Source organism: Tinamus guttatus, unplaced genomic scaffold (assembly GCF_059628265.1).
Source record: "Tinamus guttatus ecotype Peru unplaced genomic scaffold, ASM5962826v1 Tinamus_guttatus_pri_ptg000208l, whole genome shotgun sequence".
In the NCBI taxonomy this organism is placed as follows: domain Eukaryota; kingdom Metazoa; phylum Chordata; class Aves; order Tinamiformes; family Tinamidae; genus Tinamus; species Tinamus guttatus.
This window is the reverse complement of record NW_028288742.1, coordinates 2643370-2669685: the sequence shown is the minus strand read 5'-3', so window position 1 is coordinate 2669685 and position 26316 is coordinate 2643370. Positions and strand designations below refer to the sequence as shown.

General features: G+C 38.4%; 2 protein-coding genes across 2 annotated transcripts in view; one reads left to right on the top strand and one right to left on the bottom strand.

Moving 5' to 3' along the window:
• Nucleotides 1–3696, bottom strand: part of CNST (consortin, connexin sorting protein) — a 31584-nt gene extending 27888 nt beyond the window's left edge. The window contains exon 1 of the mRNA XM_010225904.2: nucleotides 3259–3696. Within this exon, the coding sequence (XP_010224206.2) occupies nucleotides 3259–3646 (388 nt within the window). The 5' untranslated portion in view covers nucleotides 3647–3696. The remainder of the gene's footprint in view (nucleotides 1–3258) is intronic.
• A 13277-nt stretch (nucleotides 3697–16973) lies between these two features.
• On the top strand, nucleotides 16974–24876 carry TFB2M (transcription factor B2, mitochondrial). The gene is made up of 8 exons (XM_088524149.1): nucleotides 16974–17277; nucleotides 17475–17563; nucleotides 18514–18667; nucleotides 19077–19225; nucleotides 20777–20866; nucleotides 21546–21608; nucleotides 22840–22991; nucleotides 24351–24876. The coding sequence occupies exons 1-8, from the start codon at nucleotides 16974–16976 to the stop codon at nucleotides 24535–24537; spliced, it is 1188 nt and encodes a 395-aa protein (XP_088380275.1). The 3' UTR covers nucleotides 24538–24876.
• Nucleotides 24877–26316: the final 1440 nt, after the last annotated feature.

The window sequence follows — 26316 nt, the reverse complement described above, 5'->3', positions numbered from 1 at the left end:
CCAGTATTTGTTCCCAGCTGCTGTGGGTCTGAAGCAACAAGGGACGTAAGGGGATGCAGGATATTGACTGGGAAGTGTTTTTAGAGATGAAGTCAAGACTATGTTCAATAAATCAGCTCTTCGTACAGCACATGATCATGAAATCGGAAAGGAGAATCCAAAACTTTTAGCAAAACTTTTGCCTCAGAAAAACACATCACTTCAAACTTCACTATATAAAGCAGTCAATGATCATCTGCAACATCGAAATAGGAATGTTGTTTGAAACATGCTCAGTAGCAAGTACCGTGGAAGACTGCATTTCAATATTGTTTTGATACTGTTGCTAGCGAATAGTTTATAAACTGCATTTATTCCTACATACAGCTGTACTGTGACTCTCCTGGAATAACTTCTGCCCTCTATTTACTCCATTAATTCTCAAGCAACTCTTTACAGTCACTCAAGCTACTTCTACCTGGTTTTCTTTTAAATTGAAGAGAGCAGCTGTTCCTTAGCAGTACTGCAACCTGGAATTTTTCTTGAGGCAGTAACACGTAGTAATGCTATTTCATCAAAAAGGTGTTAGCTAACATACATCTTTATTTTTTTCTTTCACTTGTCTGTTCTTCTTTGTTTCTAAAAAAAAAAAAAAAAAAAAAAAAGGGCACACAGTGCTGCGTTCTCCTGGAGTCCCTCAATTTTATTATAACAGCAGGTCATTTTTCAGTAACAGGCAGGTGTTTCATGCTCTTTTTCACCCTCACATTTGAGGAACCAAAGCTGATTTTTCCTTCCTACTTTGCACAATATTATATAGAAAGCCATCTCGTTCCATACTAGAATGGGACCAAAGGCTTTATGAAAATATTTTTTTTAAAAAAATGCAAAAGATAACAATTATCCAACTGTTGCAACACTCCCTCAGAGCACAGCACAGACCTCAGGTCAAGTCTCTACATCGCCAGATTTATAGTAGAGGTTTCAACAATGTTTCAATGCTCAGCTGGTGTGTCAATAATTCCTATGACAGGGAATTAAGTTTTCTTAAGAGTTATGCCCAAGTAGCCCCACACTTGCAAGAAGTTCCTGTTTTGACAGGCTGAACTTATGAATAAAAACAGGACAAATGTGTTTCTAAGTGTTTCATTTTTTATTGTTTGTCAGTGCCTCAGGTAGTATGAAATCAAGGCGCCCTTGCCATCCACCTGGGAATGAGTCAGAGGTTAATAGCAATAATTGCTATAAAAGAAAGCTGTTAAAATAAAAGCCATGGATATTCTTCTCTGTTTTCTAATTGAATTTTAATAATAATATTTAATAACAGCAGACTAATCCTCCCATCCAATTTGCTGGTACAGAAAGTGTGTAATTCAAAAAAAAAATAGTTTTAATAGCAGAAACCTGATTCAGACTGATTCATTCAAGAACTGTTTTTTTTTAAGAAAAAAAAAGACTAAATTATTTCCAAAATATGTAATTTTTAAGACAGAAGTGTCTTGGTGGGAAAAGAGATACAGATAGCTAATCTCTAGCAGACCAAGCTCCAGATCTTGTTTAGCATTGCACAGAACCTTAAATAAAATTACATAGCCTGTTTTTTTTTGTTTGTTTGTTTCTTTCTCATGCAGTTTAACTAATTTATGTTCATGTTCAATTATGTGAATAATTTACAGTAGAAGTATACGGTGCAAAATTTAACTTGGGGAAAAACGAGCAAGGGCCAGCCATCATGCTGTATGGGTGAATTGCACAGTATGATTTCACAACATTAAATTACCAATTATGTCAGGACTGATCTTTTGGGGGTAAAAAGTTAATTTTATTTTCAGGAAAGAGGGATAATTTGAGTACCGGCTTTATAAATGCATATGTTAAGCAGATGACACTTCATGTATCATTACTGCTATTGCACTGAAGCTAGTAGAATTTAGTAAAAGGATTTCACATATTACATGGAGAAACTCAGGAATAGCCAAGGTAATAATGTAGCAGGACTTGTTCATTTGGATTGAGTTTTTAATCCCAGCAAAACAGTTTTAAACTTCGTAGAGTTTTGTTGTGCTCTGAGCCAGATACTGTCATTCTTCTCTGACATGGTATTTTTAGGTCTCTAGACTTTTCATCGTTTTTTAAAAATATTTTCACTTCCTACTTTTTGCCTTAAAACTGCCATCTATTGAGTACAGCTGTTTTTGCGGTATTTCTGCATCATTTGATTGCATTTATCAACAGGAATACAAGCTAAGGAAGGAAGAATATGGGCAAAGACTTTCAGTTTTCAGTCAAATTTCTCCCTTTCTTCTTGTTAGTACACTATACCTCAGACACTTCTGTTTACAAATCCTATTACATTTTAGCAACTTGTCTTCTGTTACTCCCTTCATCAAAAAATGACCGCTTCTCAATTACTTATTCCAAACACTCTCTGCTTTAATTAAATATTTTATTCTACTTTCAAATATGAAATCTCTTGCTGAAAGGTGTATTACTGATTTGCTGAACAGGTGCAATTCAATGGCTCTATGTAACCTTGACAGACACCAAAGGGATGTGACACACATTTCAATTAATACATTTGCAGTGCTATAACACATATGCCTTATGGTCTAGGGCACAAACTGAACACAGTGAGACGCTGTGTTGAAGCAAACAGATCCTCCTGATCCACACAGGAAAGAAACATCTCAAATAGAAACATGTAATAAACATTTACATTTTTCCTTATCCAATTTGAAAGATCTAAAGAAGAAGTAATATTAAAAATTTGCAGATGCATATTTGTTGAGCACATTACTCCAAATATAAATCCTGAAACTAGGTATTCAGCTTTTTTTTTAAAAAAAAAAAAAAGATTATGGCAGGCCAAGATCAAGAAATTTGGTGCTGACCCCAACATTTCAAATCTTAACACTGTAACAAGACACCAAAATTATCCTGCAGTAAGCACCCAAATGATCAAAAACATATTGCCTGAATTTCCAGCCTATGATTCAGAATTTAGCAGAATTTCCACACTAAAACTGTGCACCTCTCTCTATTTCTGCTTCCTCACATGTTCCATTTACTATACATCTAATTTAAATAGTGAAAAATATGGAGAACATCTAAAATTTAAACTGCTTTAGAATTGCTGAAAGTCCCGAAAACACTATTTTAATGAAGATTAAAAACAGTTAACATGGCAACTAAAATATCTATTTTTTATTAGTTCACAGATTAGAACTACAACTTCATTATTTGAAGCAAACTAAACAAGACAATTTTTTTAGAAAGTACCTTTAGATTTTTTACTGGAGCCTCTTTTGCTTCTTGGGCTTCTTTTTCCACCCGTCTGTTTTTCCGTAACAGGTTTTTTCTCCAGCTGGGGCTCCACATGGACATTTACAGATCTCCTCTCAGTCTCGCTTTCCTTACAGGTTGGGGCACAGTCTCCGCTGTCCGTATTTTCATTATTATTGATGCTGTCCTGCTCACCCTCATTCTGTCTTCCCATAGCGGTGTCACTACTAGTTATAACCTCATTCCCATCACGGTCAAGTTGATTCTCATTTTCATCAGATGAAGATACCAAATGAGATGTCAAACCTTCTACCTTACAGTCAGCAGAGAGACTGTCCTTTGAGTCTATTTGTAGATCATTTGGTGGAAATTCTCTGTCATCCATTAGAGCGTTACTTGGAGAAGCATTTAATCTTTCTTCAAATGTTTTTAGACCTAAAAATGTAAAACCACAAAATATATTTATGTATTATGATGGATACGTAACCTCATGCCTAATTCCAGCCAATAAACAAACATAATAGCCAAGTAATAGAGCATAAAAGTACGGCAATATTCTTTAAGAGAGTAACCCATTTCCTCACTGCAAATTTTAAAGCAAAGCACACCTACAAACAAAATACTTATCTATAAACTTGTACTTTTATCTAATTACTATTGATTCCAGTTACAGGACCAATAATACATCCTTGACCTTCACAACAATGTTCATAACGTTACTGAGAAAACAAAAAGATAAACAAGATGTACCAGTCCACATAAATCAATTGGTAAAACAAAAAATACTCTTGTTGCATAAGGTCATAGCATTCTCAGGGGAAAAAAAAAATCAGACTAGCAAGAAATAAAAGTAGAGAGACTTCCATATTACATCATTTCAAATATACATATAGGTTAATTCTGTTAGAATCATTAGATGCCAGTAGAACCTGTTTATTGACTCAATTTCTCACTTCATTTTCAAGCAAACACTCAACAAGTCTTCAGTATACACAGAAGCAGATGGGTTGCTAATAAAAATACCTAATCCACCACCTACTCACAACAGGGTTCATTTTTCCCTTTTTGTGAACATGCAGCACTAGTCAACACTGCACTTAGATGCATGTTTACAGAGGGAGAAGAAAAAAAAAGTAACTTAGCAGCAGTTATATGGCTCTTTCAGAGGGCTGTTACACTTGAATTAATTGTGTTTACTTTTAGTTTTTAGAAGCATGGTAATACTGCTTGTTTAACTTAGCAACTATGCTGATGACATACTGTTCCATGTACCTCATATTAGACGTATCTCATGTGCTTTAAATAGTAAAGTGAAAAACTGCCAAGCATCTCTGTGTTATAGAAGAGCTCAGACAAGCATCCATAGGCAGCATCCTACCCTTTCCCTCAAAGAAAAAGGCATTTTAGAAAACTTGTCTTAACCAGGTTTTCTTCTGTCTCACACTGTAGTACATACGACTGAAACAGATGGAATACATGCACATTAAAATGCAAGATGTTGTTTCATTTTACTTGTTAGAATTCAGATTGCAGAAAAACAAACAAACAAAAATGCCTTCAAGGATAAATAATTTCCCTTTCATATATAGGAATATTTTTACATTAAAGATTACCAAAAAGATTTTCCCAAAATTATTTTCCTATGCAACTTCTACAGCTGCTATGCTGCAAGGACTAGAAGAAAACAAATATGACCGTCCTCTTCCAGAAGACCAGGGAGGAAAAGCAGAGAACTACAGGCCGGCCAGCCTCACTTTGATTCCTGTAAAGTGATGTAGCAAGTAAATCTGGCAACCATTTCCAAACACACGAAGGACAAGAAGGTGATTAGGAATAGTCAGCATGGATTTAAGAAGCAGAAAATCGGGCTTAACCAACCTGAGAGCCTTCGAGGATGAGATTACTAACTTCATTGAAGAGGGGCAAGCAGCAGATATTGTTTATCTCAACTTCAGTAATGCCTTTCACACTGTCTCTCAAAACGTCCTCAGAGAAGCTGAGGAAGCACATGGACAGTGAGCTGGGCTGATCAGCAGCAGGAAGTCCAGCTGCAGGCCAGTCACTTGTGGCATCTTCCAGCCTCGACACTGGGGCCAATATTGTTTAACATCTTCATTAGTGAGGTGATGGGACCAAAGGTACCCTCGGCAAGCCCACAGACGATACGAGCCTGGGAGGAAAGGCTCATACACAGAACAGTATCGTGCTGCCCTTCAGAGAAACCTTAAAGGCTGAAGAAACAGGCGAGTGGGAATCCCATGAAGTTCAACAGGAAATGCAAAGTCCTGCACCTGGGGAGGAATAACCCCAGCTACCAGTACAGACACTGGAAATTCAACAAAAACAACAAAACAAAAAATAAGCCCTAATACCAGTCTCTTGTGTCTATCAAGAGACAGCAGCTTCTTCTTATTATTGAAAATAGCAATCACAGGGAAAACAGAAACCTGAATACATTTGAACTTGCTGTTTTCCATTAGGTTGCACAAAATGAAGAAAAAATGCTTTTTGACAAGTGACATTTTCTATACAGGAAGTTAATATTTTGATAGAAAATACTAAGTCATTTCCTTTTAACATCTGGCTAAAATGATAGTCACTCCCCTGTTGAGACACTGGAAAGCAAACTTGGCTAACGCAGATCAAAATTTCCTGGTGTATGGTTTTAAACTCTATACTTCTCAGCATAAAAGTAGGACTTGAAATAAGGCTTTCTTTTCTATAATCCCTCCAAAGAGAGATGGTCTTAAAAACAACAAAAGTTTAAACTTTTTTCCCCAGCTTCAGTCTTCCTATCTGCTTTTGACTTTGCCCAGGCACAAGGCAGGTATGGAAGTGCACTGACATCCTGTGTGCATGAACTACAGCTCTGTCTAAAAGTAGAAGTAGGAACGTTTATTTATAAAGAATAAAGGAATTAAAACACTGGTGATTTGAACTATATTTAACAGATCATTAACATGCTGTGCTATAATTGCTATGGTTATAACAAGTCCAAAATTAAAGGGAGAATATTTTGCTCTATAATAAACTGTGTATCATTTGCTTGTAGCCAAATAGCATCTGCATTAAAGAAATATCATGGTACTCACTTCTGTCGCTAGTAATTCAATTTCAATTTAAAAAAGCCCATGCCCTGCAGTGCTCTCATGTCACATAACCTCAGAGACTTCTTTAGTTTCTCTCTTCTCTGTGTGTGTGTGTGTGTGTGTGTGTGTGTGTATAGTACTGCACTGCTTTTCTTCTGTCAGTTCTCAGTACATAAATATTGCCTTAAAAACAACTGCTCAGACTGTTCTCTTAAAAAAGGTAAGGGCTGGAAGCTTTCCTGACTTGGCACAGTAGAAGTTTGAAGGCCTAAAAACAAAGCCCTCATATTGACACTTGGCTCCTCTATCCTGGAAACCAGGTGTTTTGGGGGGAATGTTTACTGAATATATAGTATTTTATTTCATTTGCTTATCTCAAAAATATTTCACAGTATAAATCAGGATCATCACACTATCTGCTCATGAAAGACAAAACGTTTGAACATTCAAGAAGCTCATGGCAAATCTTTTTTTAATTCTTGTTGACTGCCTTCATATAATTCCTATGCCGTATTTTACCTTCCTCAGTCTCATAGCACTTAATTATTCTACATTAATTATATAAACTTAAGTTTTTCAATTCCTCTTTGAAAAGGCAGCCTTCCCATCAGATCAAAACTGAATGGGCATTTCAGACTGGTTTTCAGAGTTAATCCTACCCTATCTTTTCAATAATTTTGTGATAAAACAAAATTATAAAATCAGCAGTTAGAAGCAGTCGGAAGTATTTTCGAAGACTGAATTCATAATGAATTGTAGAAATGTAAATAATTCAAAAGGAAAAAATGAAATTCTCTAACACAAAGAAAATATACTGTGTCTGATTTTCTTCTAAAAAATGCATCTATGCCAAGTAGGATATAACCAGTTAAGTCTTCTGGTCTATTGGAAAATACCCCAAGGACAGCAAAAAGAAAATTGAACATGAGTCAGTGACTTTTCCCTCCCAAACAATGGTACGGCAAGGTACCAGAGAATTCATTATGTCCTGTCAGAAGCTAACCAGTAACAGCCATGATCTAGTTTTAGGCATAGTGCTTACAAAAAAAATGTTGTATACAAACGAGAACCTAGATCACAGTGAGTTAAGAATTTTAGAAAGAAGAGTTTGCTTCATCCTGGTATAAAATCTTTTATAAATTAATAAAAATGGATGCAAAAATATAATGGCTCCTCAAAAATGAAAACATGCACCTCGTTATTATTACAAATTTTTTTCTTCCATGCATACATGGAAAAATGTGGACCTTATTTAATGAACAATTATTTTTACTTACCAATGAAGATGCATAGCAATGGGGAGGAAGCTCTAGAAAGCCTAGCAGAGTAGCTACATGGCACAATGACCTGGATGAAGGCACAGAGTGCTCCCTCAGCAAGTTTGCTGATGATACCAAACTGGGAGGAGTAGCTGATACCCCAGAGGGCTGCGCTGCCATCCAGAGGGACCTGGACAGACCGGATAACTGGGCAGTGAAAAACCTCATGCAATTCAACAAGGCCAAGTGCAAGGTCCTGCACCTGGGGAGGAATAACCCCAGACACCAGTACAGGCTGGGGACTGACCTTCTGGAGAGCAGCTCTGCGGAGAAAGACCTGGGTGTCATGGTGGACAAGAAGTTGACCATGAGGCAGCAGTGTGCCCTTGTGGCCAAAAAGGCCAATGGGATCCTGGGGTGCATTGAGAAGAGCATCTCCAGCAGGTCGAGGGAGGTGATCCTGCCCCTCTACTCAGCCCTGGTGAGGCCACATCTGGAGTATTGTGTCCAGCTCTGGGCTCCACAGTACAAGAGGGATGTGGAGCTGCTGGAGGGAGTCCAGCGCAGGGCCACAAGGATGATCAGGGGCCTGGAACATCTGCCCTATGAGGAGAGGCTGAGGGAGCTGGGGCTGTTCAGCCTGGAGAAGAGAAGGCTGAGAGGGGATCTGATCAGCGTCTATAAGTACCTCAAGGGAGACACTGAGGAGGATGGTGCTGGCCTCTTTTCAGTGGTGGCCACTGACAGAACTAGAGGTAATGGCCACAAACTGAAGCACCAAAAGTTCCACAGGAACTTAAGGAAAAATTTCCTGACAGTGAGGGTGACAGAGCACTGGAACAGGCTGCCCAGAGAGGTTGTGGAGTCTCCTTCTCTGGAGATCTTCAAAACCCGCCTGGATGCAGTCCTGTGCCACGTGCTCTAAGTGACCCTGCGTGTGCAGGGACTAGATGATCTCTAGAGGTCCCTTCCAACCTTAAGCATTCTATGGTTCTATGATTCCACAATCCAAGCACAATAAAGCTACACACAATATATCATTACTAGTTTCCTATCTCGGAGTAAAACCGACAATATTTACTATGCTGTTACAAGAACTAACAAACAGGAGAGAGAGAGTTTCTTTTGAGAAAAATACTTTCCTTTGAAAAGTAATGTCATATAAAGCAGCTGATGGACACGAGCAGGAGATTCAATTAAGAAATACCCTTTTACTCATAGCGTATAACGTGTAATTTTTCTACAACTGTTCGCTTCTTCGACTGATGTGGAACGCAAAACATCCCTGAAGCAAGTTGCAACATTAACGCCAGACTGCTTTAGGTAGCCTCACCACACCACAGCCAAGAGGAAAATCAGGGACATGGGCTAATAGCTAAAGCTGTACTTGACCGCTACTTGGCTGGCTGCAGAAGGAGGGGACAGCAGATAAAGCAGGGAGGCATTTCATTTTCATCTCCCGAGGCCCGACCACTTCTTGCTAGGAGAGCTATACTCTGCTTTGTGCTATATGCATGAGACTTGATGATACAAGTCAAGCAGCTTGTGTGCTGCAAAAAGGCTGAGTATAAAGGAGGAAAGAAAATCAGTGTGTACAATTTTGCTATCCAGTCTGACACTGCTGCAGAAGAAATATTATCAAGCTGTTACACTGTCTCATAGCACGGACTCCTTAGAGGTTTATCTTATCACAAGATAATCTGATGTGCAATCCCCTTACAGGTTAGCCTCACTATGAGAGAATCTCATTAACATCCTCCTGATTAGGTTTAGTTTGTCCTATGTTTTGCCTTGAAAGAACGGACTAGGAGTAAAAATACCTTAAATATTTTCTTCTTCCATGTATCAGACACATGATTTAGAAGTTCTGTCATGCACAGTCTGCTATCCTCCAGGAAGTACCCAGAAGCAGAAGTGATTTGTCTAATTTTACTTAATTTACAAAAACATCTGAGCATCAACAGTTTAGTGGTTTGGCACTTTCTAGCAGTAAAATGATATTTCTCAAGTGACACTGACATTTAAAGGCATGATGATCTTTCCACTTATAAATATCTAGAACAGTCGAGTTCAGAGAGAAAGTTCCCCATGTTATTTTCAACTTCTAAGCCTCACACTACTTATTCACAGCTTTAATACACAACAATGGGAATACACAGCCAGACATAATTTACTCTTCCACACTTACCACGACTTTAAAATGACAAACCCAAGTTGTTTGTCTTTTATTAGAAAACAGACAGAGCTGCAGAAAATGTTTGCACAACAAGTTCTTTTTTGGTACTCAAACACTGACCAGTCTCCCAAGTATATTACAAGACACCTCATACAAGCTTTGGGTTTCAAACTTTACTAGAATAAACTTCACTTTTGGGTACACTGAACAATATGAGAGCAAAACAAACACATTAAACAATGAGTTCTAATTTTTTTGCTACAGTCTGTAGCAAAATTCAGGATCATTTCTCAGATAGTAGTAAGACAGTGGAACACACTGCCATAAGAGAATAAAGACCATTTATCACTGCAAAGCTTTATAAGCATGCAAGACAAACATTGGTTAAGAATGACCCGTGTGTAATGGGTCCTGCCTTGGGGTATATGAACTGCCATTTAAGTCTTATGAGAATAAGTAATTTGCCTCGTGCCCTCATTCGTGTTTTACTTTCAGCTGAACAACACCCTGATTGTTTTTACACTTCCGAATACATGCACAAATCTGATAATGAAGTATAATAAGAATTAAAAACTTGCCACTAGACAAATTTACACAAGTATCTCATCCATCAAAAAAATCATTGTCTGTATAGCTTCCATCTGAAAAATAAACAAATACAAATACAGTGAGTTTGGCACTTACTCACTTAACAACCATCAACAAGGGTGGTCCCCCCACCCTCCCCCAGTCAAGCAGGGTTGAAATGAATTTTCAGTCACCTATAAGTGAGGCAGTAACTAAGAGTTCTAATATTTCCATAGGATGAGCACTTTCTTCTCATAAAAAAATGAAATCAAATTAATATAATCTATTTTCTGAGAACTAATCAACTCTTTACCAGGTAAGAAAGTGGATAAACTCTAATATCTCAAGTAGAGAGGGTTTAATGCCATAAAGCAAAAAAATGCTGTGTGATATAAAATACCTCAGCATCTCTGCTAACAACTTCAAGCACATATGAAAAAGCAGAAATGACAGGGTATAACACTTTCCACTTAGTGATGATGAATTTCATAATTTATGCCTGAGGAACAAGCAATTGAAATAGTCCTGCTAAAGAAATAAAAAAATATTACCCTGATCAAAATATTTAATTAGCTCCTAAAAAATCAAGGTCAGAACCAACTACGAATAGAAAACTGTCCATAAAATTTATGAAATGATTTTTGTTGACAAGTATTACATGACTGTGATTTGTATATTATCAAGCATGCAAAGTGAACTGCAAAGCTAAGGTCAGAGCTTACTTCTATGGAGTTTCAATAGCTGTCATGAAAAGATAGGAGTACTCAGCAGCTCTACCAAAAAATCATTCACTAGCTGGTTTTATATTTTAGAAAAGAAGAATGGTCCATGAATATGAACAACTAAGATCAAATCCTTTCTTTGCTCTGAACTTCCTAAATGAAGTTGTCAGACAACTTGGTCTCTTTATTTATTTAGCCTTTAAATGCAGGAGTGCGAACGCAATCATGTATAAAGTCAAACAGGCCCATATTACACAGATGACAAGCCTTCAAAATTAATCACTCGACTAACTTGTCTGAAATTAATAAAACTGTGTGACCACTTAGCCCAGTGGTGAATGAAGCCCTGAGTGCTGTTTTATCTTTCCTCTTTTCAATGGGAAGTTATTAGGGTAGCTTATTTCAGTTCTCATTGTGTAAATAGCTGCTGGCTATAGGAGCTGTCACTAATAATTGGCACACACTTTTGAATAAGTCTTGGAAAGGTTTCCTGAAGAGTAGTTATCAGTTTTTCCTATTAGAATGTGAATATATGTTCATAATACTTGGACCTGTAAAGAGTCAGAGATCTAAACTGTTTTATCTCTCTTTCTTCTTGGGAAAGGCAAGAAGGCCTTATTACTATTAAGGCAACTTAATGTAGTTTCCATTACAAAAAAGCATCCTTCCATTAAAAAAAAAAATCCCCAAACATTTCACAGAGACTAGTAAAACTTAGCATCACTTCTGTAATAAAAAGAAAATAAAATTAATTTCACTTAAAAGAAATAAACCCAGGTTGTCTTGAAAGCATTTAAACTACGAGAACCTACTGAATAGTTTGTATTTTTTAATGCAAATTTTGATTTAATTCAGAGCTAAAATAAAATATTTGAATAGAGGAAATATGAATCCTGATTAGAAACTAAGCAGCCAACAAATCCATATTGGATAAATGGTAACTTTTGTGTCAGCTACCTAAAAACCTCTTGAGATCAAAGGTGTAAGCTCAGCACTATGAACCTTACTTTATTTTACAAAGATATGGATAAAGGAAAATGCTAAAATATTACTGAACAATCTTTTAAGTTCCAGAATAGATATTACCCAATTCATTTTGCCATTCGTCAAGGGTAACACTGTACAAGTAAAATGCTGGTGTACAGTAACAGAACATGAGGATGTTAAAAGCACAAAATTCTGTGTTTTAACCATTAGGAAAGAACCAAAGCATACACCACAAATTGCACTAATATTTCAAGACATATTCTTCGAGTGAGCCTAAAAATCTTAGCAACGGCCCATATTACAAAAATACAACACACACTAGGATTAATACTTTTAATAAAGTTATTTTAATTAACTTTCCTCTTAGTGTAATATTAGTTTTCCAAACCAAAAAAAAAGAGGAAAAATTAAACCCGTCCCATAAGTGGACAATAACAGTTTTAAAGCTCAGATTATTAGGTCATATGTTAGCAACGCAGTTTGGAGAGAAGATGGAGTATAAGAAAAACAGTAGTAAGAACTCCATGCCTCTAAGCAATTATGTTCCTAAAAAGAAATTTTGTAACACACCAAAATCTGTGCGCGCAAATATTATACACACTATGCATTTTCCTTATCTCATAGGTCAGTAAAGCATTTTCGAAGACATTTCAATAATATATTAAGTGGATTAATTAAATGCATTAAAAAAATGTGTGACACTCATGAGCAAGACAAGATTACTTGATGATTCAAGATAAAAAAAATATATACAGAAATATGGGCTGAGCGAATTTGAGAGTCAAAGTGTGCAGACGTGTTTATCAGAATTCAATAAAGAGCAATTCTCAGAGAAGTAAAATAGAAGATGCACTCGTTTTAATATTTTTACCCATGTTTACAAGCATTTGAATAGGATTTTTTGCATACACACACAGAAACATTTGCAGTAAATATAGTGCTGATGAAAGATGGCAGATTGATAGTCCCAGAGACTGAGTAGCTCTGTATACACAGAACAGATATAGCACAGAGTGAGAAAGGTTGTACCCCTGCCAAAACGCCTTACAATACACAGCTTACGCAACAGTCTTCACACTAAAAAACTTCTTAGCCTCTCCACTGAGAGAAAACATCAAAAATATCGATGCTTACTGTTCATTATAAGGCAAAATAGATGTGGACAATGTTAACAACATTAGTAGTGACAGAACTCAAGTCACCAGCTCGTTTAAGAAATGTTTTGATTTCTTTTTTTTTGCAAAAACTGACTGTACCCCATGTGAAATACTTTACTTATTTTTCTGTTGTAACAGAATGGTATCTAAAAATAATGAGTGGTTTAACCTCACATTAACATGCAAGACGACATACAGTGTTTAGAAATAATCCCAAATAGCAACTATCTTAATAGTTTCACTTAATTGGTGCCTGAGCACTCTCTAGTGATCTGCAGAACTGATCTAGCTCTGTTTAAAGAGACAGTAACTCCAGATTAATCTTTTTTGTTTTCAGTGTTTCCAGTGCCAGGCTGGAAGTTTTCTATATTGCCACATGGAGCGGGCAGGTTTCCAGGCAACCTAAAGCTCTTGCTTTCCCTGTTACTAGTAGTTTGGCCAAATAAGAGAAGAAAACCCCAAGCCTCCCCAAACCCAAGCCCCTGGCCACTTCTCATTTTGACAGGCTGCACCAAAAAGAAGAAGAAAAAAAAAGGGCAGTAACTCAAGGTTTATAGACTTTCAGATCCTCTTGGATATATCGGACAGATTGGGGCATAGCATTTCAAACCAGATTGGGGCATAGCATTAAAGGTCACTCTAATCCTTGGGATTTTTTTTAATGCATTTGTGGGGATAGGGAAAACCAACAAACCAGACAAATAAATGAGGCTGCTCTGAATCATTTTGGAAAAAAATTCTTCCCAGAGATCATTTCCAAAGTTTTTTGATTGTATTTTGACATGCCATGAGTGCACAATCTTTATATTTTTGAAGAAAATTCTTCCCTCTCCTTCATTATTTTCCTAGGTTACCATCCAAAGTATTATAACTTAAATACACCAACATATAAGTTAAATGGATATTTTAAAACGATAATTGTGACATTTTGCATTGCAGCAAAACACGGAGAAGTTTCTGTTACTTCAAGTGCACAGAAAGTGAATTCATTTTCTTCTCAGAAAGAAGTAAATTTTATGGGTACATTTTAGATTTAATTGTCAAATGGGAGATGGTGAAGAAAGATAAAGAGGTAAATTTATTAAATAATGAGCAGTTAACAAATTAAATCTGCATTGTAAGTAAGCAGGAGAATCTAATGACAAATCTCACTCTAAATACAAGAAAAAAAATGATTCTGACACTACTATTAGCATACTTTTTTGTGCATGACAGTACTGCTACTAAATTTGTATGTAAAATGAAGTATGGACACAAGAGCTCAAAAATATGAGATTAAGATATATGTACTAATGCAATTTCCCCCCCACTTAGCAGTGTTTAGCAATATAATATAAACAACATATTATTAGTATTATATAACATAAAACTCTAATGCTTACATATTAACTTCAAAAATAAACTCCATATGGGCCTTATAAAATAAAACTAAATACAAAAGACATTTAGAACCATGGAGAAGAAAAATTATTTTTTACTCATCTCCTTGACCTAAAGAAATAGTTAGCACTTTTGGTTCAAACATAGGTGGCAATCCAAACAATTAGGTAACCTTTTTGTGCTTTGAACAAATTACTGATTAGAAGGAAAAAATAATTTCAGTGTACCCAACAATGAACTTAATTACAAAGACATCTCCGCAAGGTAAAGCTATAAATTCAAACATTTGCCTGTGGCAGTAGCTGGATTAAACTAGAAAATCCATGCCATGTAATCAACTTGAATGTTTAAGAGTGCTTGGTATACACACCACGGTATTAGACCACTTCCTGCTCTTTAGTTTCTAAATAAAAAAGATACAAAACTTACCATCTTCCTAAAGCTTTAACAATTCTTCAAGGGTAACAACCAGATATGAAAGAGGTAGTTCTTTATGCCCTTAAGATTCAGTACACAAATATCTGATAGGTTCTTCTTCTAGAAGAAATAAGGAGAATTATAAATTTATCCTTAAGAATCCCATAGTTCTATACAGGCAAGTGTTACACTAAAGTGAGTGCAAAAGTGAATTAAAAAAATTAAAAAGCATAATTTCTAGTCTGTGGAGAACACCAGGGCAAGCCTTTGGGCCATGCCCAGCCAACACTCCACTGAATAATCACAATTACACTGAGTAGCCCATTAAAGTGCTGTACCTGGTAACAAAAGTTTCCAGGATGCTTTAATAAACTTTAAAATACACAGTATGCAAACTGATAAAATAGTAATTATTTTTCTAAGCTTTCTAAGGCCATAGCTTACTGCAAATGTTAGAAGGGATAATAAAAGGCTATATAAAAGTCCAGTTTAAAAATGAATTGAAACCCATGAACCAGCTGAACAGTCTCCACATTTCCCTGAAGACACGATGAGGACAATTGCATTGCTCAGTATAAAAGAGCAAGATATTTAAAAATAAATCACAGATATAAGGAAGACCTTCATACAGCAAGGCTTTTGTAATCTTTGCTAAATTCACCCCAGCCCCCTCTTCATATTGCATGCAAATAGAACAAGTAGTAAGTAAAAAACAATGCACAAATTTTATTCGCGTCCCAGGCTCTATTTAAAATAAGTGTGTTAAAATTACACTTTTTAATTTAGAAGTGACCAAGCGTTCTTTTTTTCATTTTGCAAATATGGACAGAGCCATGAGAGATTAAGTGTCTTATTCAAAATCATACAGAAAGTCTACATTTGAGCCATTAATTTGAGGATCACCCTTACGTGCGGTGCAAGTATCACAAGGAGCGGGAAGGGATGTTTTGGAGGACTCCCTCCTTTCCTGGGTCACTCACCTGCCACTGACAGTGTTAAAACCATAATGGCAGAGAACTCAGGTCATTCCAAGTTCCACCCAACTTGACTGCGTTTTTAAGATGCCTTGAAAGTTGCTGCTTATTAAGAGACAGCCTCAGCACTACTGAACGGCCACATTAAAAAAAAAATACACGAAAATAAGCGCACCAAAGTATCAGGCAGGTCAGGCCAGCACCGCAGGGGTCGGGGGAGGCTCCGTGTCCCCGAGTGAACGACGAGCAGCGGGCTCCGGGCTCGGGCACAGAGCTCAGGCGGGACGCGCGGCTCCCGGCACGGCGGCGGCCGCGCAGGCGAGCGCGGCGCGCGGAAGCCGCTCCGCCCGCCACCGGCGGGGCATTTCTGCAGGGAAGAAGCGGTCTCTCCGCGACACGGGCTTCTACGCGCCGGGGGGAGAAAGAGAAATAAAATTAAACTAAATAAAGAGAAAAAGGCGGGGGGAGCGCCCGCCTGGCCACCCCCCGCAACGCCGCCGCCCCCGCCAGCGCGGCCGTTTACCCGGCGGCAGCAGCCGTTGAACCGCCGCGCTCGCCCCAGCGCGGGCCGTGGAGCCCCGGCGCGCTCGGGACAGCTCCCTCCCCAGCCGCTGCGCGAAGCCGGGCGGCGGCGGCGCCACCTTCCCGGCGCCGCGGCACCCCGGCGGCGGCCGCACCGGAGCACCCGTCCGCGCTCCGCCACCTCGGCTCACCTCGGCTCACGTCGTCCCCGGCGACTGCGGCTCCCGCCGGCGGTCGGGTCCCGCGCGCGCTCGGTAGGGGGGGCCTGGGGTGGCCTCTCCGCGCCGCTGCCGCAGCCCTCGGCGGAGTGGGACCGGCACCATAGAGAGGAGGGCGGCAAGAGAGCCCCCCTGCGACGAGACAGCGGAAAGGCGCCAGAGAGGTCGCGCGGCGCCGGAAGTGACGATCCGGTTGCCGCGGCGACCGCCGCCCCGGGGGCTGCCTGTGCGGGGGTGGTGCGCGATGATGGCGGCGGGCGCCGCGTGCTGCGGCTGCCGCCGCCTCCTCCCCCTCGTGGTGGCGCCGCGGCTGCTGCCGCCGCTGCTGCGGCCGCCGGGCCGGGCGGCCACGGGGGGCCCGGGGCTGCCCGTGCCGGACGCGGCGGAGGCGGCGCGGCTGGTGGAGCGGGCGCAGGGGCTGTCGCGGGCCAGGTCGCCGCCGCTCCGCCGCTTCGTGGCCTGCCCCAAGCTGGCGCGCACTGTGCAGAGCTGCCTGCAGGTCCACGCGGCGCCCCAGCCGCAGCCCCTCGTGGTCGAGTGTGCGCCCGGTAAGCGGCCCCGTGGCTGCCCCCTGCCCTCCCCGAGCGCCGGCCCTGCGGCCTCGCCGCTGCCCCGGGCCGCCCCGCGACCTTGCGGCGTGAGCGGGACCGCCGGCCTCGCGGGCGGCGCTCCGCGCCAAGTGCTGTGCCGGGAAGGACCCCGAAGGAATTTTCTTGAAGAAAATACTTCTCTTCCCTCCTTTCAGGTCCTGGAGTCCTGACGCGGACTTTGCTCAACTCAGGCGTTCGAGTTGTTGCCCTAGAAAATGACCTGGCTTTTCTTCCAGACTTACAGGTGGATGTTTGACTTCACAGGACATTTCTAAAATCAATCCAGGGGAAAGTGAGAGGTTAATGTACAGTTGTGTTGCTGTTGAACTAAAGCCTTTTTCAGTGATCGTTGCTTCTATCATTTGAAGTAACATTTAAAATTGGTAATGAACGCTTGGTTTAACTTGGTACATGCAGCAACAGTTTTACTACTTTATAATCAATTGATTTGGTCTTCTGTGTGTATTGGAATTTGTAGTCTCCCTTTGAACCAATTAATTTACAAACTTAAAGCTAATTTTCACCAGAATGTTTGTGGCACTGTATATTTAAGCAAAATGTTCGAGTGTAGCCCTCGGAAACCTATAAAAATAGCCTTGATTATTTGGATTATCTCACCATATTATTATAGATAATAATACACAATATATTATAATACAGTATTATAATCTATTCCCCTGCAATTGAGCCAGGATACTAAGATACTTAAAGAACGTTACCCTGTCCTGTTCTTCTTGATGTCCTATGGATCCCAAGGTGGTCATATGTAAAACCTTAGATATTACATCAAAGGGATGTGGTATGGTGGTTTGAAATAGAGCTTTGGGATTGCAGATGCTCATCTGATTTAAAATGCGTATAAGAGAATTCCCTTTGCACATGTGAAGATTTCAGTTATAAATCATTACAAGTGCAGTGCTCAGCTGAATACAGCTTTCAACTGTTTTACAAAATGTTCTTGCAGGACATCTTACTGCTTTAAGAATGTTTTAAAGCTGTAGTTCTATGGCATGAGAATTTCAAAATGCCTTCCTTCATAGAGGAAGCTGCTTGCTGTGGGGACTACGAGAATTGATTCTGAGTTGGGTCTTGTTGACTGGATACTGTATGAACATTTAGTGCGGGAGGAAGGGGTGTTTTTCCAGAGAGCTTACTGTGTCCACATTTTTTCACTTGAAACTTATTTTCTTTCAGTCCCTAGAGAATAGCTTGGATGGACAATTCAAAGTAATTTATGGTGACTTCTTCAGGCTGGATCCTTTGGTCACTGGACCAGTGAAACCACCTACTGTGTGTTCTGAGAAGCTTTTTGAATCTATGGGGGTAGCAGCAGTTCCTTGGAGAGCAGGTAAATACATACGTGGCCTCACATGTTGCCAGCATGTTTAAAGGCTGCATACACAGTTTGACAAAATCTGGGGGTCTAGCTTGGATATATGCTTTGTTTAATACGTATTCTGTGTTCGTACAGATTATACACCCATTCCTAAATTTCAGTTTCAAGTTCAGGTAACATAATAGCTTAAAAAGCTATTGCCTTTTGGCAATATGAAGTCACAGCTATTTGCATGCCTTTATTAAAGGTTTAGTCTAATGCAAACTGCATTTGGCTTTGAATAAAATTTGAATTTAATTAATTCCCAAATTAAATGACCTCACAGTCCTTTTCAAATTATTTGTAGCTTACACATTTTCATTAGGCTGTTCAGTTAATCCCACAAATATTTTAAAAATATTTTTACTCACTACTGGAACAGATGTACCGGTGAAAATTTTTGGAATCTTACCACAAAAAAAGGAAAGAAACATGCTGTGGAGGCTGATTTTTGCCGTTTATGAATGCAGTTCCATATACAGATACGGAAGAATCGAACTCAACTTTTTTATAAGTGAAAAGGAATACAAGGTATGTGCAAGAGATTTTTCAGGTAATCAGTAATTGCTTCATAGAACATCAAAAGCAGTTTAATATTTCTGGCAGAAAAAAAGAAAATATTGTCTGTTTTCTTGTTTTATTTTACTTCTTTCAACTGCCAAGAAACATTCTGTTGTCACGTAACCAAAACTCCTTCATATTTGAAGGCTGTCCTTGCGAAGGATAAGCAGCAGCAGTCTGTTTTTCATTCTAGCTTCTGAGGTGCTTAAATTTTGTAAAGTGCTTTTGCAAAAAAAAATGTTTACAAGTTGCAGGTAGTAGTCACTGAAAGAAGGAATTCAAAAGTCCTCGTGAAAAGGATCAGCATTACTAAGTATCATACTCAGTGAGATGCATTTGTTCATTTGAGATGATTTTCTATGTGGTATTTAAAAAATGAGGCAAAATATGAATGAATTATACCTTTAAGTTCTGTACGCTCAGGTGCAGATTAGCTTTCTGGGTTGCTTGTGACTAATTTATTTTCTATCCTAAGACTTCTAGGACACAAAGTCACAAAACTTTCTGTCCTAACTAAACTACTGTAACTATAGTTCAGGGATGCCTTTTCTTTTTGTGAAATTGTAAGGTTTTTTCAGAGCCACTAAACCTTGATTACAGAGTTCCACGTGTACCTACACAACCTGCAGTCTGTCCAATACATTGCTTAAAATAAAAAGTAGTGTAGTTTTCTGAAAAATACAGGTGGACATCCAGTTAAGTGGTGGACATGCAGATTTTGAGTAGATGGAAGGCCGTCTGTTCCTTTGAGGGCAGTCTTATGTTTGTGTGTGTAGTTATTTATTTTATAAATTAAGTTTTCTGTTTTTATTGTGAGTTGTCTAAATATAAGTTGAATGTGCTGGAGTAAACGCAGTTGGAACCTTCTTCTGATGGGTGTTGTCAGTTCCCTTTTATTGGTTGATGGTACAAAATTGCTGTCTGTTGTGTGAAATTAGATATTTCTGGTGTGATTTACTTTTCTTTGTCTTGTGTGAAAGCAACCATGAGGTTTTTTTTTTTTTTTTTTTGCCCTCAGTGTTGTCTGATCTGTAATATTGATCAGGATGATGACTGTGCAAGCAGTTTAGTGCTCACGGTACTGAAATGATGCTATTCCAACAGTTTTGGTTTGCTGTGCTTGTATCTTGCTGGGAATATTCCCTGATAAATGTGGAAGTGCTCAGGAGCTACTGATTCTGCCTGCATTATTCTTATACAAAACACAGTGCCTGTTTCTCTTCTGCTTGAAACTGCTCTACCTTTCAAGGGACCAGAAAGTGTAAGCTGGAAATTCCTGCATGGTTCAATTATCCAAAGAATTGCAGCAAAAAAGAAGTAGACTGATACAATGTGTTCTGATCTTGTTCCTAGAGATGTACTAAGGCCTAACCTAAGTTTAACTTGGAACTTTAGACTTTGCTGTGAGTTTTTTACCACTTGTTATATTCATAAGGATTTTGCTTAGATAAAGAGCAATATTGGCGTTTGAGGAGGGAAAAATAATAATAACAAAAAAAAAGTTCTTTGCCCTCTTGTCAGGTATTAACAGCGAAAGCTGGAGAAAAGAGGGTCTACCAAGCGCTTTCTGTGCTCTGGCAAATAGGATGTGAGATTCAGCTTCTGCACATGGTAAGTATTTTGTATCAGCTGCCGTGGTTAATGCTATAAATATGTTTACAGACAGCTGCTTACACTGTTTGACATTTGGAAACTAATTGGAAGCTAATTGACAGTTAAATTATTAATTACTCTATTAATATAATTATTAATTATTATTAATTATGATGCTAGTGTTTTCATCACAAGCCACTGTGCTCAAATGGTTTATTCTTAGAAGTTGGTGGATAAGGAAGTGACCTTTGGGCAGCAGACAGGTCTTTTCAGGATATTCTAAAGGGTTACATAGTTGGAGACTAGGAGGATACTTGAGAAACCTTAGTTCACTAGGCTGGGGTTTATGCTCTTTGCCTTGTTTCATCTCAGTTTCCAGCTTTGGGCCAAATCCTGAACTGGAAACCTATAAGTAGCCGTGCTAATTTATTATAATATATGCAACTGATTTGATTATATGTAATTTCAGCAGCGCTACTCAGATACTTTGCGAGGAGTGGGATTAAGTAGCATTTTCAATCTGGGTTTTGTGTGCTTATTACTTGACGTTTTTTCTACTTTTCCATTAATATATTTAGACCATTTTAAAAGTAAATTTTAGAAAGGGAGTAAGATTCTGATTTAACAAGATTCATAATTAATTTTCATATTTTAGCAAAGCATTTACATTTTATAATTTATTTGCTTCCTCCCATAGGAACCTTGGGCATCATTTTTAACTAATTTGAAGAATGGGGGACTGGCGATACCCAGGAGCACGGTAAGATCATTATGAGGGCTTTCCTCCCTTAAATGTGTAACTAAACCAGTTTTAGTTGAACACAGGTTAAAATAACTTTATAACAGTGTTTACAAGTGTATCTTCTGGCTCTTTCAGTAGTGTGTTTTCTAGTGTAAAGAAAACACAAAAGCAGTGCGTAGATGCCTGAGAAGTGGTGTGCAGAATTGTTCTTGAGTAGAAACTGCAATAAATTAGTATCTTTTTTATTGTCTGTGAAGGAAAAAATAACAGTGAATAAGTGAATGTTGAAGAGGTATCTACCTGTTTGAACAGAACAATTAGTAGCACCTGTTTGTGATGAAGTTAGTTGTTCGTATGTCCAGTGCAGATCCCACGTGCTTGTGAAGTGCTGATGAGTGTGGGTCTCAAAGATTAAATCTGAGAAATGGAAAAGAACTCTTTCATCTAAAATTTTTTACTTGTCTCTTTTAGAGAACTACTGATATTGTTTTATATAATAAAGGAATATTTTCATTTAAGTCTAACAATATAAAAGCATGTTTTTCTCTTACCCTCCCTGCAAAGTAATGCTGCAGTAATATATTGAGTGTTGTTTGAAATGCTGTTTTATGATGTAAATGACTTTCAGTGGCTGGGTCTGCCTTACACGCTTAAGTGTGTTGCTGTAATGCCTTGCAGAGAGACTTATAAAAGAGGGTGCAAGATATGTTGTCACCCCTTACAACATTAGGAAAAGTAAATATGTGAGATCTGTTGGATGATATATCCACTGCTGCCAAATCACAAGTGTCTTTATGATAAATAAAGACTCTATCCCTTTTGAAATTGATAAAATCCTTGAACTGCAGTACTGTCTTCAAGTGTTGCACTCCTCTATTCTGATTTGTATATTCAAAAGGCAGGTAATTGAAATTGTTTGACCTGAAATTTTGAATATTACAAGCATAATGTAGGCCATGCAATTTCTTTGAAAATTCATGCATGTTGTCTACTTGAACTAAGTTCTAATCCAAAAAAAAGTTTTTTTCCCCCTATTTATTTCCTAATTTCTTTCCTGCTTGAAGAAGAAGATAAAACTATCTTATTTTGAGAATGAAATTTTATAGCCTTTGCTTCCAGTGAAAGTATCTTGTTATGACTTCTGTTAACTCTCTTTTAAAATGTTATTTGTGTCACAGATTAAGTGCTTACCTCAAGAAGGGTACTGTCTTAAAAATGACTTACTTGCGATGTTTTTTTTTTCTTTCAGGCTCTGCCAAATGACCATTTATGTTTGATACGACTGACTCCCCGAAAAGACCTATTTACAGGAACCATGAAACCCACAAATTCATCAACCTTTGTTTTCATGGTGAAACAGTGTCTTGCTAAACCCAGTTCTAGAATTATTGATAAATTAAAGTAAGGATGTAATGTATTTTGTATACTTTTGCTTCAGATAAATATAAAAGAATACTAAAATATGTTATCAAAACAGTATTTACTTGCAGCGGAAATACAGCTTTAGTTAGAAACATCTACATGTAAAGCGTAAGTTTTCATTTCTTTTTCCAAATCCAAATTTAATACCTTTGGAAATATTTCTTGACTATATTCAGAAATTTGTCAGGAATGTAGAGAGGTATTTAGAGTATAAACATGCAGTAATTTGCTATATTTCTAATGGAAGTGAGTGCATATATTTGCAAGAAGTTTCTACTCAGCTTTAAGTCATGCTAAAAAAATCACCAAGATTTTCTAGGTATAGAAATTAAAAAGCTGGAACAGAGTTTGAGTTTGTAAGAAGCATCAGAGCAAGGCTAGTGAAAATGACTGGAAGTTGTCAAGGGTTGAGTAAGGATGTCTTCAAATGGCTTGCTGCTATCTAATTCAAAAGTTGTACTCTGGACATATTTACAGCTACGCACATGTCTTTAATCGCTCTCTTTGATGCAACATGGGAACTATTCACTTGCTTTATAGGTCACTAGATTTCTGCTCCCATAGACTGGAGCTGTTTGCACTCTGGGAAGCATTGGCTTTAACTTCCCGAGGAAAATAATTAATGTAGATTATTATTTCTCATACATGGGTAGTTGGTGTTTATGGGTGTTAATTTCCCAAATGGAAAAATCCAATATGCTAACAAACTCCTGTAACTCATTTAACAAAGACAAGGGTAAAGAGCCTTAATGGATTTCTTAAAGCTCTGGGTTTCCCTAATCTCTCCTCAATCCTTCAGCCAGGTAGTGGAGCTAACCTTACAGGCTTCTAATTTACATCCTCTGTGGTTAATGTGTATGCACATATATCAGAGGTCTAGTTTTCATTGTAATGACACACATGGCAGACTGGATGAATGTGTTTATAGCCAGAAGAAAATATGGGGGCGGTGTAATTCACACTATCGCGTGTTAGACTGAATCATCTTCTTGAAGATGACCTTGGCTTTCGTTTCCCAGGCATTCAAATAGATCCATTTGTGCTGTAATGCCTGTTACTGACTTACGTGGGGGGAAGAGTCGCCCTGCAAGGAAGTGTGTCATGTGGTTTGGTACTGTTTTTGCTTGGTGAGGGTTTATTTAGTATTTACAAACCTTATTAGCAGGGGTTTCCTCCCATTTGTAGCATGGGTTGAAAGTAACTGCATAGGAAGAAAGTGTATACTTCTAGAAGCTGAGAAAGAATGAAGTGGGCCTTCAGTTACTCTTTCTTGATCTTGATTTATTTTTTTCACAGAAAGAAATGCTCCATTATGACTCTGTTTATTTTATATTTCAGTTCATGGAGCCTGTCTGATGGCTGCAAGTTACTGAGAGAGCTAGAAATTCCAGAAGATGCGGAAACGGTTAGCTTGTACCCGGAAGACTATATGCGTCTCTTCGATGCTTTACAAAACTCTAGTGTGTTCACTGAAAGTTGGTTCCATGATGAAGTCTTGGAAAGTGCAAGAAACATGAACTTCTAAATCTAAAGGTACTGACACTTGGAAGATTTTATTTGCTTCTGGAAGATTACTACGATAAGAAATGACTTAAAAAAAATTGGAGATACCATTAGCTTGATGATTTCTGCCCAAACAGGAAGATAAATGCGTCAAGAAACAAGAGCTCTTCTATGCGGGATGCAACCATGATATTTACCAGCGCTTGACTACAATCCTATCGAGAATGGACAAATTTTGCACCTTCTCCAGGAGCATGTTAGCAAATGGCTGCTTTTGGATATACCACTTGAACCGGCCTTTTCATTACATTGATGTTGATTTGCATAATTTGGGGGCAGAAAGGGAAAACAAACAAACAAAAAGACCAGACTAAATACAGTGATTTGTGCAGTTTGATTTTAGCGCTCGGTCACCTGAGTGATTCCCAAAATACATAGTTCTTTACAAATTAGCCTAATAATAAATCGAGGGAGTGGGTTAGTAGAAGACAAGGTAATGACAACACAGTAAAACATCCATAGAGTTTTGTTTAGCTAGAGATTTTGTTATGTCTCTGGTTGAGAAAAAAACCATAGCTGTTTTTCTTTTGAAAAAATGAAATGAGAAAACTAATTGAACTTGGGCCAGTCTCTTCTAATTTGACCATATGTGAACACCATTATACACAGAGGCTTTATCTTTTAAGTTTAACAAAGTCAGCACTCAGTGTTATATAAACCGTTAAAAAAAATCTTATTTGCAACATTTGTCAATTCATTGTTCTTTGTGTATTACCTATATATAAAATGCTATTTTAAAACCATATGCTTTTAAAATTCTCTTTTTAGCCATATTCCTCCAGAATGCAACCTGTTCCTACTTGTCTTGCTCTCTTACCACGGAACTTTTCTATTCTTGTCTGCTGGGTGGTGCTGAGGTGCTGACAGGTACTACTGGTTCTGTTTTTTATACTACCTCCTACAGGATGCAGTCTGATCAGAAAGCCTTTTTTTTTTTTTTTTTTTTGGAGGAGGAGGAGGAGAATGTAAGTTAAAAAATGTCTTTTTGGTCAAGGCCCGGCTTTGGAAAATAGTAGTGACCAAAACATTGCAAACAGAGAACTGTATTTCTTAAGCATAATGTGAGGTATTTTTGTGACATGCATTTGTCTGTCTTGTTCTTGCTGCAGAAAGAAAATTCACTTGCTGCAGCTTCAGTTCACTGCCCTAGCAGGGCTGCTGGCCATCAGTGCAGGGTTAGAATCCCAGCTCTCTGCTTAAGCTGCTGGTAAGCTTTTGTAATGATAAAACTATTAGAAAGACCGAGATTTATGTCTCATTATGTCTCAGAATGTTATTTGTGATTTGGTTATTGTGCTTTTGGTGTTGCAGATTTGAGGGGTTTTTTGTGTGTGTGTTCAGAGCTCTCTCTGATTTCGATAAGTTGCCTTATCAAATGACCACAAATGGCAAACTTGCTAATGCAGAAGCAATTCCACTTCTTCCAACTCAATAGATGGTGACTTGTCAAATCTGCCAATCAACAAGAACACAGTATATCCTGGTCTCTGTTTTTTCTTTTTATCTTCTTGAATCATATACCTTAATCTTGTTGCACCAAGATACCATAACTCAGCATATTGGAAGGAAATGAGTACATTTACTGCGAGCCTGAACTCCATCATTAACTCCCTGTTTGAATGTAAGCAGGATGTTTAATCCCTGATCACAGGTGTGGATTGAGAATAATGCCTGCTATTATTAAAGTGGTTTTGGTATTCCAAGAGATGGAAAAAAGTGAAAAATACTGGCCAATGCAAAT

Coding starts and splice junctions, on each gene's coding strand:
- TFB2M (XM_088524149.1), top strand. CDS start 16,974: ATGATGGCGGCGGGCGCCGCGTGCTGCGGCTGCCGCCGCCTCCTCCCC. Junction 20,867..21,545: donor AGATTCAGCTTCTGCACATG/GTAAGTATTTTG, acceptor TTCCTCCCATAG/GAACCTTGGGCATCATTTTT. Junction 21,609..22,839: donor TGGCGATACCCAGGAGCACG/GTAAGATCATTA, acceptor TTTTTCTTTCAG/GCTCTGCCAAATGACCATTT.